The sequence below is a fragment of the Bombyx mori genome, chromosome 5, assembly GCF_030269925.1.
Source record: "Bombyx mori chromosome 5, ASM3026992v2".
NCBI lineage: Eukaryota > Metazoa > Arthropoda > Insecta > Lepidoptera > Bombycidae > Bombyx > Bombyx mori.
This window is the reverse complement of record NC_085111.1, coordinates 9,493,558-9,510,893: the sequence shown is the minus strand read 5'-3', so window position 1 is coordinate 9,510,893 and position 17,336 is coordinate 9,493,558. Positions and strand designations below refer to the sequence as shown.

The 17,336-nt window shown below is 42.4% G+C and overlaps 1 protein-coding gene across 4 annotated transcripts in view; it reads left to right on the top strand.

Moving 5' to 3' along the window:
* The first annotated feature begins 11,851 nt into the window (after positions 1-11,851).
* Positions 11,852-17,336, top strand: part of LOC101740880 (potassium voltage-gated channel subfamily KQT member 5) — a 51,147-nt gene continuing 45,662 nt past the window's right edge. Inside the window, exons 1-2 of one of the 4 annotated variants that reach the window (XM_062668678.1) lie at positions 11,852-12,159; positions 13,205-13,260. In XM_062668678.1, the coding sequence (XP_062524662.1) occupies positions 12,115-12,159; positions 13,205-13,260 (101 nt within the window). In that variant the 5' untranslated portion in view covers positions 11,852-12,114. The remainder of the gene's footprint in view (positions 12,160-13,204; positions 13,261-17,336) is intronic. The other 3 variants (XM_021350521.3, XM_012693720.4, XM_012693719.4) reach the window with 3 other exon arrangements.

Sequence of the window (17,336 nt, the reverse complement as noted above, 5' to 3'; positions counted from 1 at the left end):
CGGCGAATAAAGCTAAATGGGTCGGCGGCGACCGGGGAATATCGTTGACGAATAAGCTAAATAGGAGGGGTGAGAGGACAGAGCCTTGCGGGACTCCAGCTGTGAGAGGTCGTGGGGAGGAGCGGGTTCCCTCGACTCGATATCGAAAAGAGCGGTTCGACAAGAAGTCCCGTATGATGAGCACGAGACTATCCGGCACGCCCATGTTGAATAGTTTGAAAATCAAACCATTGTGCCAGACTTTGTCGAACGCTTTTGCGACGTCGAAGAAGAGAGCTCCCGTGTATAACGGTTTTGGTCGATTAAGCCCCACAAGAATGTGCTCCGTGAGGCGGTGCACCTGTTGAACGCATGAGTGATTTGTACGGAATCCGAATTGTTCATCGATAAGAATGCCCTTGGATGAGACGAAGTCTCTGAGGCGTTTGTAGAGCAGACGCTCATACAGTTTGCCTAGAGACATGAGGAGGCTAATCGGGCGGTAGCTCGTCGGATGATTTTTTGGTTTACCGGGTTTATGTATGCCGATAACGTCCGCTTCTTTCCACACCGCGGGAAAGATACAGTTCGCCATAGCGGCATTGAAAATAGATGCCAACATCACGATGAGTTGGACGGGTAGAAGTTTAATAACGCGGTTGGATATACCGTCGGAACCGGGAGCCTTGCGAGGACGTAGGTCTTTGATCAAGTCTTTAACTTCCATCGGGGTGACGGGTGGTAACGCATCAGAGGGTGGCAAGGAGGCTCTGCGTTCTACCTCACTGTCTACTAATTCTACATGAACAGGGTCCACGGATTGAGTGCTGGGCGTGCACTGGGTTTGCAATGTATCGGCCAGCAGCTCTGCTTTTTCGTCATCATCGAACGCCGCGAGTCGGCCTGAGGGGCCTACGAGGGGGGGCATAGTTACTACCGTATCCGATTTGAGAGTACGAGCTAAGCGGTAGTAAGACCTTTGGGAGGGCGCGAGTCCTTCTAAGAAATCAGACCATCTGGCATCTCGGACTTCGGCGATGCGAGACTTTACGTCGCGTTGTAGGGCACGCATTCGAATACGATTTTCCGCGGTAGGATACCTGTCGTAGGCGCGTATCGAGGCGTTCTTAGCTCTAAGAAGTTCCCTAATATCGTCGGACAATTTGAAGCGGTGAAGGAAGTCCTCCGCTACAACTTGTTTCGATGACCTATCTAATGTCGAGGTGATGTGTGACGTTAAGATGTCTATGGCTTCAGCGGTATCCTGAGGAGACGGGATAGAGTCCGGGTTAAACGGGAGCGATGGTGGATCAGATTCAGCCAGGCTGATGCCCAGCGTGTGCCAATCCACCACAGTCCTCGTGACGGGAACGGAATCGGGAGCGCGACCGAGCTTCATAACGACGGGACGGTGGTCTGAATCTAACTCTGAAACTACTTCGATCGAGTGTAAGCGCAGAGTTACGTTTTTTAATAACGCTATGTCCAGTATATCCGGGCGATGCGCGATATTTTTTTTTTTTTTTTTTTTTTTTTTATTGCTTAGATGGGTGGACGAGCTCACAGCCCACCTGATGTTAAGTGGTTACTGGAGCCCATAGACATCCACAACGTAAATGCGCCACCCACCTTGAGATACAAGTTCTAAGGTCTCAAGTATAGTAACGACGGCTGCCCCACCCTTCAAACCGAAACGCATTACTGCTTCACGGCAGAAATAGGCAGGGTGGTGGTACCCACCCGCGCGGACTCACAAGAGGTCCTACCACCAGTAATAAAATTTAGCGGGTAGTGAGTCGGGGTTAGCGGAGCGACGATATCGAAGGCGAGATCATCGACTAACGCGTCAAGCCGCCTGCCATTCGGGGTTGTGGTGTGTGAGTTCCACCTGATGTGTTTACAATTTAGGTCGCCCGCCAGAATGACAGAGCTCCCCATACCGAGCAGCGCCTCGATATCACTGCTTAGAACGATCTTATCCGGTGGAAGATAAACGGACGCGATAACGATCGGCGCGTGTCCCGTCAGTGAGATTCGGCACACTGATGCTTCGATATTAGCGAGCGCGGGAGGATCGAGCGGGACGCAATGCAGGGCTCTTCTATAGTAAATGACGGTACCACCACCACGGGCAGAGAGCCTGTCGTTCCTGACCATGTTATAGTTCGCGATTTTAGGGTCACGGCGCGCGGGCTTAAGTAGGGTCTCCTGCACTAAAAAGATATCAATTTGGTGGTCACGCAAAAAGTCAGAAACCTGATCACGTTGATTTGCGAGACCGTAAGCGTTAAAAAATCCTATCGTTACGGATAGGGGCTTTATTCTACTTATATACGCCATTGATTACCGGCGGAGTGAGGGGAGGACGTACGTATTTAATGACGCGTATACGTCGGCGTATTCCTGCACAACGGCGATAAAGTGTTGTGCAGTGGAGGCAGCGCGAATGGCGTCGCCCAAAGCGTTAACGCGCTCAAAGTTGATCGACTGAAAGAAGTCGATCGCTAAAGCGAGATTTTCGGACGCGGTCGGAGGGCAAGCCGCGGGAGAGGGACGAGTCGCGGGGGCGGGACGAATCGCGGAGGAGGGAGTTGTAGCCGTGTTCGTGTACGGCAGCGGTTTTGCCCAGGCCGAGACACTGGGCACCGCCGCCGGAACGAACGCTGGCTTAGCCTGCGACGCAGAGGGTGCCGAGGCTTTGATGTCTGGGCCGGAAGCTCGGAGGCGGTTTTGGCGGGCGACGCGGCGATTTATTTTAGGGGCTCGGGGGCAACCACGGTAATTCGCGGGGTGACCCTGTGTTCGACACAGGACGCAGCTAGGCGGTTCCGTCGCGGTTATTTGGTCGCGAGCGCAGAGGGCCGTGGCGTGATCGCCCAAACACTTAACACATCGGGGGCGCGCGTGACAGTTACGGGAAGAGTGCCCGTACAATTGACAGTTATGGCACTGGCTAGGAGTGCCTTTTTTATGGGGGGCTTCGATGGCGATACCGGAGAGCCTACAGACGGTCTGTGTGTTGAAGATTTTCTTACCCTCGGGGGTAGGCTGGAGGGTGACTAGAACCATATTATATGGCTCCCTACCGCGACCGGTGTGCATACGGTGCACAGAATTCACTGGTAGGCCTTGTTCTAACAGGTCGGCTTTTACGAGCTCTACATCTAACTCTTTAGGGATTCCGCGTATTACAACGCGGAGTTCGCGCTCCTCCTGGAGCGTATACGTATGGAAACTTATACGCTCCTTACGGAGGTAAGAAGAGAGGGCCCTATGGTCGTCGGGTGTTTGAACCTTAATTTGAATGCCGTTCGCGAGGTTACGGGCATTCGTGAAATTTATATTTTTGGCCTTAAGGGCCAGGCAAACTCGATCCCAAGCTGCCTTCTCCTGAAGGATAACCGGGGGAGGGGTCTGGGTTTTATTTTGTGCCACCGGACGCGGCGACGGAGTGGCACGGGCTGGGGGCGCAACGGGAGTCTGAGGGCGGGGGCGCGACGCGTTCACGGCTTTGCTAATTTTAGCGGCCGCGGGAGCTCGAGACTCCGCGGCACGCTTCTTACCCTTCTGTACCAGGGTGAAAACATCCGTCGATGAGGCGGGGGCGAGGTCGACCTCCATGTCCGAGTCAGAGTCGGAGCACGAGGAGGCGGGTGCAGGCGACCTACGAGCAAGTGTAGGTGTTTTAGAGGGCGCGACGGAGGCCGCGGATGATCGCTCAGCTGAAACGATGGTCACGGCGGACGACGCAGCAGCTTTTCTCGCCAGTATAGGCGACACGGGAGCGGCAGGCACGACAGAGGCTGCGGTGCTCAATGCAGAAGCTCTGCACGCAGGTACAGGCGACGCAGGAGCAGCGAGCGCGGCGGAGTCCTCGAGAGGGCTCGCAGTGTGATTGGCCTTGAAGGCCAAAAACTCCGAGGCGAGCTGTGGGTGGCGAAGTCGGAGGAATTCCGCGAATACAGCGTCCATGATCGCTGAGTACCCAGGTGGGGCGGCCCCGGGTCTTGAAAACACTCGCCTTGCGGCGAGGCCCCAACTTCTCGGACCTGAGCGGTTCTATTGAACACAGGTGGCAATGCGGCGCGATTACTACAGGACAAAGAAAAAGCACAACAAAACAGAAATTACGAAAAGAAACAAAACAAATAAATACTTGCAGGAAACCACTTTGTCGGCAGATGTACCACGAACACAGAAACAACAAAAGGAAACAAAACAAATAAAAACTTCCAGAAAGAGCACTTAGTCGGCATATGTACCACAAACACAGGCCGCGCGAACAATGGCCGGGCTAACAAAAGCCGGGCGAACAAAGACCGGGCGATCGAGTGGACGATGAGCACGTCCGCACGTGACGGGTGCCTCTATCGGAATGAAAAAAAAAAAAAAAAAAAAAAAAATATTGTTCACGCTGCAGCATTAAGAGATTAATATTATGTAATGAATTAATTATATATATAATTATTACTTTTAATAAATTAAAACAATTAATGTTTGGTGTTTTGTTATTTTTAAACAACATTCCCTCATCGTTCCCAGCGCTCCAGGCCTTTTTCACTCATATTCCACATCCTTATATACACTTCCAATAAGTTAGTATTTTAGAAATTCTCTAGAAATCTTATATATGGCAAGACACCGTTTGCCGGGTCAGCTAGTTATGTTATAAATTTATTTGTACGCACCTCAGCGGCGTTTTTCGATTTTGTTCTTCTTCTTCTTCTTCTCTGTCGTTTCCTCATTACTGAGGGTCGTGACCAGCTTGGTCCAGTTTTTGCACCAGCTTCCTCCAATGCTGCCTGCATTCGGCCTGCTTAATGGCGCCTAGGATGTCTTAAATAAGCATTTTAAGACATCCTAGGCTGATCTTCTAGATAAAGGACATTGAGCCCGATTATCTCCCCGGGACACCGAAGGAGGCGATAGACCCACCCCTCGTATCCTACGAGGGAAATTTAGAGGATATTGTGTCGAACAATATTTTTAGCATCTAGACGAACCCTGGACCAGTCGAATATGACGCTGTGTTGCTTTCAAAACTTAACTTTGGGCTGTATAGAATAGTAAGATAAGTTTGAAGTCATATTGTTCTCCCAATCCCAGACCTCAGATTTTTAGGGCTTTGTCCACCAGACGTCCAACGAAACAGTCTGTTTTATGTATCTGAACCTAGTTATCGACGTCTTCTACAGATTTTAATGTGTTGATTGCTACTCGCTGATTTTTTACTCATTAGTCCATGAAGTACCGTCCTATACGATTTTAATGCATGAAATCTTGCAAAAATTTATTGCAAAGCCTTAGAAATGACTCAATGGACAGAAATAGATTTTGGTCTGACTTAGTGAGAAAGTACCTACAAATCAAATGAAATCAATTTTTTTTTATTCAACATAAATGAAAGTACATACTTGTTGAACGTCAAAAGAACTACCGCCAATTCACAAAAACTAGCCTCCGTCCTGAGAAGAATTGGCAAGAAACTCAGCGGACATGTCTTTTTTTTTATATATATAACTAGTCAGGTTATAAGTATTGTCACACGGTAAAACTTTTCTTTTAGAATGCTGGCCACAAAAAAGTTTATTGAATTCGAATTTCGAATTGTTCATGAAAATAAAAATGTATACTTTTAGAGTTTTACTCATTTTTAAATATGGAGTGGACGCTTAAAGAAGACCGTGTTGCAGTTATTGCGTTGCATCGTTGCGGTTACGCGCCAATTCAAATTTTTAACATACTGTTAAATTTGAATATAACCAAAAGATTCGTTTATCGTACCATCAAACGATACAATGAAGACTCTAGTGTAGATGACAGGTCAAGAAGTGGTCGCCCTCGGTCTGTTAGGACTCCAGCAGTGATAAAAGCTGTGAAGGCGCGAATTCAAAGAAATCCCAAACGTAAGCAGAAACTGTTGGCCCTTCAGATGGGGTTAAGCAGAACCACGGTGAAAAGGGTGTTAAATGAAGACTTAGGGCTTCGGGCATATCGAAGAAAAACAGGACATCGTTTGAATGCTCGTCTAATGGACCTTAGACTGAAGAGACGCCGCGCTTTGTTGAAGCGGTACGCGGGAAAAAAGTATCGGGAAATTCTTTTTTCGGATGAAAAAATTTTTACCGTAGAAGAGAGCTACAACAAACAAAATGATAAGGTGTACGCACGCAGTAGTGAAGAAGCGAGCAACCGTATTCCGCGTGTCCAATGAGGTCATTTTCCATCCTCGCTCATGGTATGGTTGGGAGTTTCTTATTGGGGCTTAACAGAGGTACATTTTTGTGAGAAAGGTGTAAAAGTCAAGACATCCTTGATTAAGTCAAGAGTCACTCAAGACATCCTTGATTAAGGCAGCCGCCGATATTGACATGGACCTCGTTCGTGCTGCGATAGACGACTGGCCGCGCAGATTGAAGGCCTGTATTCAAAATCACGGAGGTCTTTTTGAATAAACTTTAGTGTCATAAGAATCTATGTTTTGTTAAGTTCATTTTGGTATATGAATGGTTACATAATGAATAAACTTGTTTCAATTATTTTACATTAAACATGTGACAGAATTTATGACCTGACTAGGTATATAACAATCATTACAACATTGAAATGCTCGGAGCGAGAAACTCATTCCCACTTTGTGCAATCTTCTAGATAATCTTTAGCTTATAGATAATAGTGAGCTTTATTGCACAGATGTTCTTAAAAGTTTTCTTAAACCTATACCATACACGTAGGTTCTGAACATCTTGTAGGATTTTGTTGTACAGGCGCATAGACAAACACCCGAATGAATTTCGTATCTTATGTAACAGACTCATCGGCACAACAAGCTTGTGTTTGTTCCTAGTATTTCTATTATGTATGTCCGACTTTTTAAGAAACTCCTCAATATTTTTACGAACATACATCAAATTTTCAAAAATGTACTCGGATGGCATAGTGAGAACTTTAATTACTTTAAATTTTCCCTCAGGGATTCCCTTGAGTGCATGTTATAAATGCACATATAGCTCTTTTCTGCAGAATAAATATGATTTCTGCATCGGCCGCATTGCCCCATAGCAAAATACATGATCTTTAGGGGCTTTTAATGTTAACATTTAACAAATTAGGTGAATGTGTCTGTTAAAAAAGTAATTCCTGTTACTCCTGTTACGCCTCCATTGTGCCTATGTGGTTTTTTTTTGGTCAGGATGAAATCGCCGGACTTCCGCCCTCCCCTGGGGATGGAGGGTGGGGCATGTCAGAGTCGAACTGATTAAAACCTCCTGTCGCTCAACAACCCGCGTCCGAACCTCGCATGAGACAGAACCCATGAAAAGGCAAAGGGGGGAAAGTGAAGCGCTTAGTGCGGAGCACATCTCTCCCATCACCCTCCCCCTCGGAGCTCGGACGCTGGACCGGCGGTCGTCGGCGCCACGACCACCAGCCCTCTCGGTCGGCAGGCTATCCGGAGCCCGCCTAGATGGCGCCGGTTAGAATGGGCTATCCTACGGAATACCCCGCTGGGTCAGAACCAGCGTGGGTCGAGGATAGCCGGCCTTCCATCACCCGGATGTTCTTGCGTAAAACGCGTGCAGAGTAGCTTGCACGTTGTCTTCTTAGGCCCCCTTCGCTGGTCCCCAGACCGACATGTAAAGGGGACCCGAAACACTTAGAGGGCCAGGGCTTGGGCGAGATCCGCCTCCCTGGCCCCCGCTCGACAGCGGCGGGCTTGCGCGTCTCTCACGCGCCCCGCCGCCTCCTTCTGCGAGGTGGTGCACTGTGCCTATGTGGATAGATAGATTTAAGTAACTTTAGATACTAAAGTTAACCTTTTTCGCCCGTGGTCTCATTATCATCCCCAGTCGTTTACTGCTGGACTTAGACCTCTCCAAATTTACCATTGAGCCCGGTCTGCTCTTCATCCATATCTTAGCGACAACCTTTCGCAAATCATCACATCACCCCGTTCCGGGCCCGATCTAAATATTTTTTATATGGGTTAAGTAAGTAAAATTAAATGGTGGGTGCTTTTTTTATGTTTTTTTCCTGCCTATTCTAGTAACCTCGAGGGGTTATTCTAGATTCGCCGAGCTAGTAGGTGAGCTCAAGGGGCTCAAACCTGACGACGTTGCTAACACGAACCCTAACAAGAGCCGTGCTTCACAGAATCTACCACCGGATCGGAAACGCGACCCACTGAGAAGATCCGGCGAGAAACTCAGTGGGCTGTGTCTGTGGGTTAATTTACTCGCCGAGCTCTTCGTCGCAAGCGACGGGTTCGACGAGGACGGTGACCGGTGCTTGTGGTGCCTAAAAGCACCGTTAATGGATCGGGCACCTGCATCGTATTCTCTTCACATTGCTTGATAGGGGTGAAAGAGATAGAGTAGGAATCGTCGTTTGAAGAAGGATATCTCATAGCACAAAGATAGCACCGTGGTGAGGAGATCATTTCAAGCCGGAACGTCTGTGCAAAAAAAATCTCTGAAAACGGACGTGGTGTTTCCAGATAGTATGCATGAACTCTGAATCGGTGGCGGGTGGTGCAATTATAGGTATTTTCCAGAACACTTCTGGAAAATTTGTATTATTACAGTGCAAATTAAGTGTAAATAAATATAGAGTAAGGTAGCAACTAGCATTTGAAATATTTAAAACTGTTTTAGTCTATGATGTAATATTGAAGTGAGCAGTAGTAGGTATGTAGGTGTTTTATTAATGTGTCTTGTTATGCAGACGAAGTCATAGCTAGAAACCATAGTTGATATAATAAATTTTGTTTAACTAGACGATTGTTAGAGTGTTACCATTGCTAACAGATTTTCTAATAGGTACGAGTACCGAGTATGCGTAGGAGGTAACGTAATCAAATCACTCATGTGCGCCTCATTGTTTACAAATTTAAACCGTAAATTAGTACCACTCAAATGAAACAGTTACTGCACCATTATTTTAAGTTATTACTAGGCATCCGAAATGTGCTAACAACTATTAGTGGTTTTAGATTACATATAATGGTAATTATGCATAATAATTTATGCATTTTAGTTTTTCTTATAGAGGATCGTGATCATGCTTACAAATTACACGACTTTCTTATATTGCCTAGAAGTATGAATTAGTTGTGTTATTTTTTTAACGCGGAAGTCTTTAATGTATACTTAGTCTGGCCATAAATACAGCTACAATTAAAAATAAACAAAATATTACATTTGAATTTGGAATCTGTCATTTTTATATGATTGCTCATTGAGTTTTCTCATTTTGGCGCCAATACATTGTACAATATTTTGCGATATTAAAATGGAGTGGGGTGATAAAGAGAACCGAATCGCTGTGATTGCATTACACAAAGTAGGTATGGAGCCAAATGCAATTTTTAAAACTCCATACGCTTGGTATTAGTAAAATGTTTGTGTACCGGGCTATTAATAGGTGCAATGAGACCTCCTGTGTTTGGGATAGAAAAAGATCTGGCCGTCCACGTAGTGTTCGTACGAAAAAGGTGTTCAAAGCAGTAAGGGAAAGAATTCGAAGAAATCCTATCCGAAAGCAAAAGATTTTATCTCGGGAGATGAAGATGGCACCTAAAACCATGTCGCGTATTTTAAAAGATGACTTAGAACTTGCAGCCTATAAGAGACGTACTGGTCTTCTCTTAACTGATACTTTAAAAAAGAATAGGGTGGTAAAATCGAAACAACTACTGAAGCGGTACGCAAAGGGAGGTCATAGAAAAATTTTGTTTACGGATGAGAATTTTTTTACAATTGAGCAACATTTTAACAAACAAAATGACCGTATTTATGCTCAAAGCTCTAAGGAAGCTTCCCAATTAGTCGACAGAGTGCAACGTGGGCACTATCCGACTTCAGTGATGGTTTGGTGAGGTATTAGCTATGAAGGAGTGACTGAGCCATACTTTTGTGAAAAAGGTATCAAAATATCGGCACAAGTGTATCAAGATATCATTCTTGAGAAGGTAGTGAAGCCCCTTAACAACACCATGCTCAATAATCAAGAATAGTCCTTCCAGCAAGACTCGGTGCCAGGTCATAAAGCTCGGTCTACACAGTCTTGGTTGGAAACGAACGTTTCGGACTTCATCATAGCTGAAGACTGGCCATCGTCTAGTCCCGATCTTAATCCGCTGGATTATGATTTATGGTCAGTTTTAGAGAGTACGGTTTGCTCTAAACGCCATGATAATTTGGAGTCCCTAAAACAATCCGTACGATTGGCAGTGAAAATTTTTCCTATGGAAAGAGTGCGTGCTTCTATTGATAACTGGCTTCAACGTTTAAAGAACTGTATTGCAGCCAATGGAGACCACTTCGAATAAGCTTTTTATACTTTAAATTGTTTTATATTTATGTAACATTTATATAACTAACACACTGTAAAAGTAATAAATGTTATTTGCAATAGATTTTTTTTTTCCTTTGTATTTATCAGTGTTTATGGCAAACGGCTACCCCGCCCTTCAAACCGAAATGCATTATTGCTTCACGGCAGAAACAGGCAGGGTGGTGGTACCTACCCGCGAGGACTCACAAGAGGTCCTACCACCAGTAAGTATGTATTAAGTAGGTACTATGAAAAAAGTGGTACCTGCCTCCGTATTTGAGCATCGTTATTCGCATCGTTCGATTCGAGTACATCGGGTGTCTTATCCTTCACACCACGACGACTTTTGGCGAAATTCGATGAATACCCAAATCTGCGTAGTAAGGAATCTGAAATTTTGAATTCAGGGATTTAAATTCAACAGTGCTCGTCAACTAAAATTTTTTATTTGTCTCGCGAATACAAAAAAAAATGCTTGTCTCATTATTGCAGAGCCGGTGTTAACAAAATAGAAGAGATGTTACTACTAGTAATGCTAGACTAGAGAGACTATTAGAATTCTTGTGAAATTTAGAGTAGTGTTCTATATTTTAATCACTTTGAAAGTAAAGTAGAATTGTCTTCAAAAATGGCGAGATCCTCAACAGAGCCAAGCGTCTAGGATCAGAGAGAGAGAATTCGCCGTATCTGGGGGAGTCGACGCGGTTGTAGCGTAAACAAGGATGACAATTAACCCATAAACAACTCACTGAGTTTCTAGTCGTATCTTCTCAGTGTGTCACGATTCCAATGCGGTAGTAGATTCCACGAAGCACTGCTCTTGCTACGGCTAGTGTTAACAAATTATCTCAGTTTGGAAGCCGCGAGCTCACTACCTGTCCGCGCGTAGCTGGATTAGTGACTTAGGCTACCAGTGAAAGGGAAAAAAGGTGATAAATTAAATTAACCTGGTGTATTATGACATTTTAAACAAACTTTCGAGATTCCTCTCTATTAAAACTATTAAATTTTTGTGAAAATGTGCATAGTTAGAATTGCACTAATGTGAAATCAGATTGAGTTTTGATTTCGAAGACAAATAAATGCTTAATGTAACAAAATAATCTTGTCACATAAATTGATATTCAAATAGCAACTACCGAATAATCCTAGACAGCTGCGTCTCGCGAGGGTTGCTTTGTCGCATATCGCATTTGCAATTTCAGTGACGGCGTGTGACACGAACATACTAAGTATTCAACGAGTTTTGTTGAGATTCTGAACAAAGATTCAATCGTTACAATCTCAGGATACCCTTCTTTCTTTAAATAAAGGAAAAGAAAGGATCCAATTTTCTAAGCTATTCGCTAATAACTTTTTATGAAAGTGTAGGTATGTACCTAATCTCGGCATGAGTTGAATCACTATATTAAATATGCAAATTCGGCCCGTTTGGCGTTAAGGGGAGAAATTCGCATGCAGGTACGATGACCTGAATTGTCAGAGGTGGTCAACAATTAGAATTAGAGGAGCGCGGGTGGGCAGTGGGCGGCCGGGTGCTGGGCGGTGGCGCTGATGGCGGGCTGGTGGCGGGTGCGTCAGTCGGCGCTCGCGATCCGTGCGCTCGGCCGCCGCCTTGCAGTCGCGCCGTGATCTTTATCGGCGGGTATTATGCCGGCGCACCGGAGTCGCGCCCCACGTGCCGCGAGCTCGCCGGTGCCCGCCGACTACGCGCCGCCACCACACTACCACGCTGTCCTCTCATCCTCCAACAACATAACACATGCGATTATACAGCTCACGTCTACCGGAATGTAAATATTTATGGATGTCAGTTTTCAGTTGTTTAGATTGGCTGTGAATTTTAAGGTACGTAAGTAATGTCTTGTGTTTCGATTTTGCACGACGTCAGTTTTAGAGTCAGAACAGTTACGTTGTGATAATGAATTATAGATTTGAAAACATTATAACTGACCGATAATGAATTAAATATATAGCACGCTTGTTCGATATTGTATTGTTCTTTGTGCCTTTGTATATAATTGCTAACGATGACTTCGGTTAATGGCGTTTCAAATACCCTTTCTATATTTGGATCGATAGTTCAACATTAAACGTAGGTAACGTGGGTTAAACAGATTTTTCGCATTACATTACGTGATTAAAATATGACGGCATCAAAACTGTGCGCCGCCGCGGTTACAATTCACTATAAATTGGTTCATGAACAGTTTACGATTTTTAGCTGAAATTTTATTTAGGATAAATAATTTAAAATAATTTAATGAAAATTTAATTATTGTTTAAAAAGGTTTTTTATGTGCAAAAATAAAAAAGTAGATTACAAAAAGCTTAGGCAATTTATTTATGTTTGATTTGCTGAAATATCATAAAATTGACACACGGAGTGTTAAAACTTATCGGATAAACACCTTATTTTCTAAAATAAGAAAATCAGCTTAGAATCTCTTAGGGAACAAATGTATTTACTCATATGTGTACAAACTCACCATACACTACTACTACTAAATTCGTAGTTCTTTATTATTTTTGCAGCAGTTAGGTAAACCTTTAAAAAAGGAGTAAACAACCCTAGGAGTGAAAAAGGTCAGAGTGCTAACAGAGAGCTGAGTATTCATCAACATCAACAACAACAGTCGACAGCCGAGGCGTGTGTTTTGTCCGGTCTACACATTTTTTAAATTGCCACATAAATTCACAGTAGAGCGAGACCGTGTCTTTGTGTCTGCAACAAAACGAAATAAACAACGAACGATATCGAAAATTCGTAACTTTTTCGTTTTTTCGCACATAAATATTCGGCCCTTCGTAACTGATATAACTAACATAACTCTGAAATGTTTATCGTTATTGTGAAACCTAACACACATATTCATTGGCGTAACATGTTTAGGTGAAAATGAAATCGGCAAGGCGTGTTCGTGTACATGAAGATGCTATACGTCATAGGTAATACATGATCTGCATTATTATTGCAATTTCATTTCTTATCCTACTCATGCGTAGTGTTTTACATACGTAGAAACAAATTAATATTTATTTAATAATTTACACATCACTAATGATCACCACTTTAATAATAACAGCTTAAAGATTTAACCAATTAGTAGATAGTTTACAAATTTTGTAATAATAAAGTCCCTGTTCATAATTATTATTAAAATGCCTATCTAAATACAATCGAACGCGTGTATATTATTCTGTAAATATTATTGTCCTATCACATTTCTTAGACATGAACAAACACAATTCAGCAGCAACCTTCTCTGTGAAAAAATATTAATATATCTTATAGGTACTTGCTTTATCTTAATACTATTCGTCAGTTAGGAATTGATACCAATTTATTTTCTATTCTTTACAATTGATGTCTAAATTTAAAATGGAACTCATTACGTATACCCAGAAACCCAAACAAATATGTAGGTAGTTAATGGAAATTCCGACCCGTATTGTTCAAAAATTGTGCAAGATCACACAAGACAGGTACACATTCGATCCAAAACTATCTAATTGCGGGGTAACTAATTGTGATTGAAGTCATGATCGCGACTGAAGTTCACATTCTTTTTTTTTAAATAAAATATTAGAACATTCGTGTTATTTTTGGTTACAGCCTCTCATGAATATTGGCACTGCTAGGAATATAGCCAACTTCTACTAAACATATTCGTTTTATCTGAAAAACAAATACAGGAAAAGCACAATCATAAATACAAGGCTCCAGCATTACTTATTCAAGTCATAGAGCTATCAGACATGGGTAGACCGTGAACGGTAAAACTGAAAACAATTAACGTATTTAATATCCATTGTAACATTACTGTAATAAGAATGAATAGTTTATAAATAAAATTAAATCAGACTTTCAACGTTTAACAAATTTAAAAGGGTTTTTATTAGGTGATGGTAGCTATGACATTTAATTAATCGGCAAATTCAATATTAAGAATTTATTCACGTTAGGTAATGAGACTTTTAGATCCTTTATTTAGGTTCAAACCCATAACTTTAGATTTTTCTAATCTAGTGAATAAGAGTAAAAACATTAATTACAAAATAGCTATTACATGAAAGCCTCAATATTCAATTTCCAACCATAAAACAACTTTCTAAAATTGTACTGCCTCAATTAAATGTCCTTCGGGAAGATGAGTATAAGCTAAACTGAGAGCATTCCGGGATTGTTATAAAAGACGACTGTGCGTTGAATAAGAAATATTTGTAGTTCCAAGCAAATCATAATCCACATTTGCCTTGGGGGCCTTAAAATATGAAGCCGTTGGCGGAAGTGAGTATGCACTTCGTGTAACACTCTTTGTTTTAGCAGTAACTGTGATTAGTCTCAAATATTTTAGTCCCTTGTCGTCTGCCTTAAAAAAAGAGTTTGAGGGTGGTCCTGTTTTGGCGCTTTCTTTTACGATGTCGATCTTCCCGCACCACGATAAATTGAACAAGCAATGTGTAAAGTTTCGATTGAAGAGAGTGATCTTAAAACCAATTCTAAAACTCCTAACATTTCTACTTCACCTAAATGTCAATGTCATGAGACCTTAACGAGTTTAGTTAAAGTCTAAATTAAGCTATAATTTATTGGTGAAAAACTACAAAGGGAAGATCTTCCACAAACATTGTGTTATTGCTCGATTGACTGACGATCCGAACAATAAGTTTAAACCTTATGTACATAATATGCTAACTTGTTTTAAAAATGTTGTTAGGGCGTTTCAGGTTTTTGTTAAATATTTTCCAATATATCTTAGCCACAGCTGTAGCTTACAACAGGTTATAAGAGGTATCCCGAGAAGTTTTATTTTTCTAAAATAAAAAATTGTCTATGAAACACAAAGAAAAACTTATGTTTATAATATGTAAAACTAATCCGTTATTGTTTTTTTTTAACTAATTATCATAAATAAAAGAAGTCTATAGTGTGGTTTCAGCCTTACTAATTTCTTATATTTTTAATTCCAAAACGATGCCTCACGAGCCATTTGTTCGGAATGAAAAGTGGCCTTCATCATTCACTTTTCAGCTCATAAATTAAAGAATAAAAGCTAACTTTGCAAAAATCGATCTGTTGGTTCAAAGGTCAGATTTACAAACGAGTGAATGTACTCATGGCCCACTTAACTTTACGTGAGTACCGTAACCCATAAATATCATGATGTGTATACCGCCACCCATCTTGAGACATGAGGTTAGTCCCATCCTTGAAACAGGAATTCATGTGATTTCATGACAGCGACAGCGTTTGCCTACATATACGGGCTTTTAACACGGCCACAGACACGGCCTACAGTTGGTAATAAGTAGGTACACTTTTTTTAAGAGGTATTGAAAGTTATTTGTCGCGTGTTAGGGCATATAAAACCATTTAATGCGCTTTTCATCTGATTATTATTTATTATAAATTTTAACACTTTAATTTAACAATTTCGTTGCCTGGATAATGGTTATTTATTTAGCCTGAAATTGTCTCTTACCTCTGAGTCAGTGTAGGGCAGCGATCGGCAACCCGCGGCTTGCGAGCGCCATGCGGCTGTTTGACTCCTCAGATACGGCTCTTCGGCGAAATATTCAATACAGGCACGGAAAATTACATACTAACTATCTTGCCTTTTTAGAGAAGAGTAAACATTTTTGAAACACAAGGCTATAAAAGTATATGTTGAAAAAAAAAATTGGCTCTTTGAATAAATTTCAATTGTGTGTTATGTATATTTGGTTTGTTTGGTTGAGGTGGCCGACCACTGGTGTAGGCCACAACCAATTGAATCATTCACAACATAATTATGGAAGATTATTTCATTAAACCTTTTACTATAGGTACGTGACACAAAAAGGCTTTGCTAGATAGTTAAGTGTGTGGTCAAGGTTAACTGTAGCTATAATGTGACACCAAGTGTCACGCAAACGCTCAACTTGGTAAACCAAACACGATATTGTCGATTAGTGAGGTAAACTTAACTAGAACAACCACAGTTTTTAGTTACTTCTGTTGCGTTTGACCAAATGGGCCATCTAACGCTGAATTACCACCGCTAATCACAAAGATCAGCAATGCCATGAGCAAAGCCAAGCCGCTGATTACCAGCTTACTATTTTTTGGCATTTTTTATGAATGCCTGGAGACTAGTTTCGAGCTTTATAAAGCTTTTCCAATCTTATATAACGACAAGTCATCGTTATTGAGGAAAAAACAAGTCCTGGATAAATAGACTGACCACTTCAGGGACGATATCTATTTTGCTCATTGATACATATAAAATCCTGACATGAGATCATCGTTTCAGTATGCCTGAAATTATAGTCGGGACGAGAACTTATCGTCGGCGCCGACGAACTGAACCGCTTGCTCCTCAGGGTAAATACAAAGGTAATAAAAAAATCGACCAAAGAAAGCAGCGTCACTATTTATATCTACAACTAGCAAACTCGGCGAACTTTGTTCCGCCACACGGTTTGTTTCAAACACATCAACCAGTCAACTTCAAAATTCTACTATAATTAACACAATGAAGCATAGAATATATTATTACGTTTAGCTGTCAGTTGCGTTTTGTTATAGTTACCACGTTTTATGTCACGTCCCACGGGAATGTGATAAAAATCCTATGTCCTTCTCCTGGTTCTAAGCTACCTCCTCACCACTTTTCAGCCAAATCAGTTCAGTTGTTCTTGAGTTATAAATAGCGTTTTGGGTCCTACATTTCGTTTAGTTACAACGGCTGCCCCACCCTTCAAACCGAAACGCATTACTGCTTCACGGCAGAAATAGGCAGGGTGGTGGTACCCACCCGCGCGGTCTCACAAGAGGTCCTACCACCAGTAATTACGCAAATTATAATTTTGCGGGTTTCACTTTTATTACACGATATTATTCCTTCACCGTGGAAGTCAATCGTGAACATTTGTTTAGTACGCATTTCATTAGAAAAATTGGTACCCGCCTGAGATTCGAACATCGGTGCATCGCTCAACACGAATGCACTGGACGTCTTATCCGTTAGGCCACGACGACT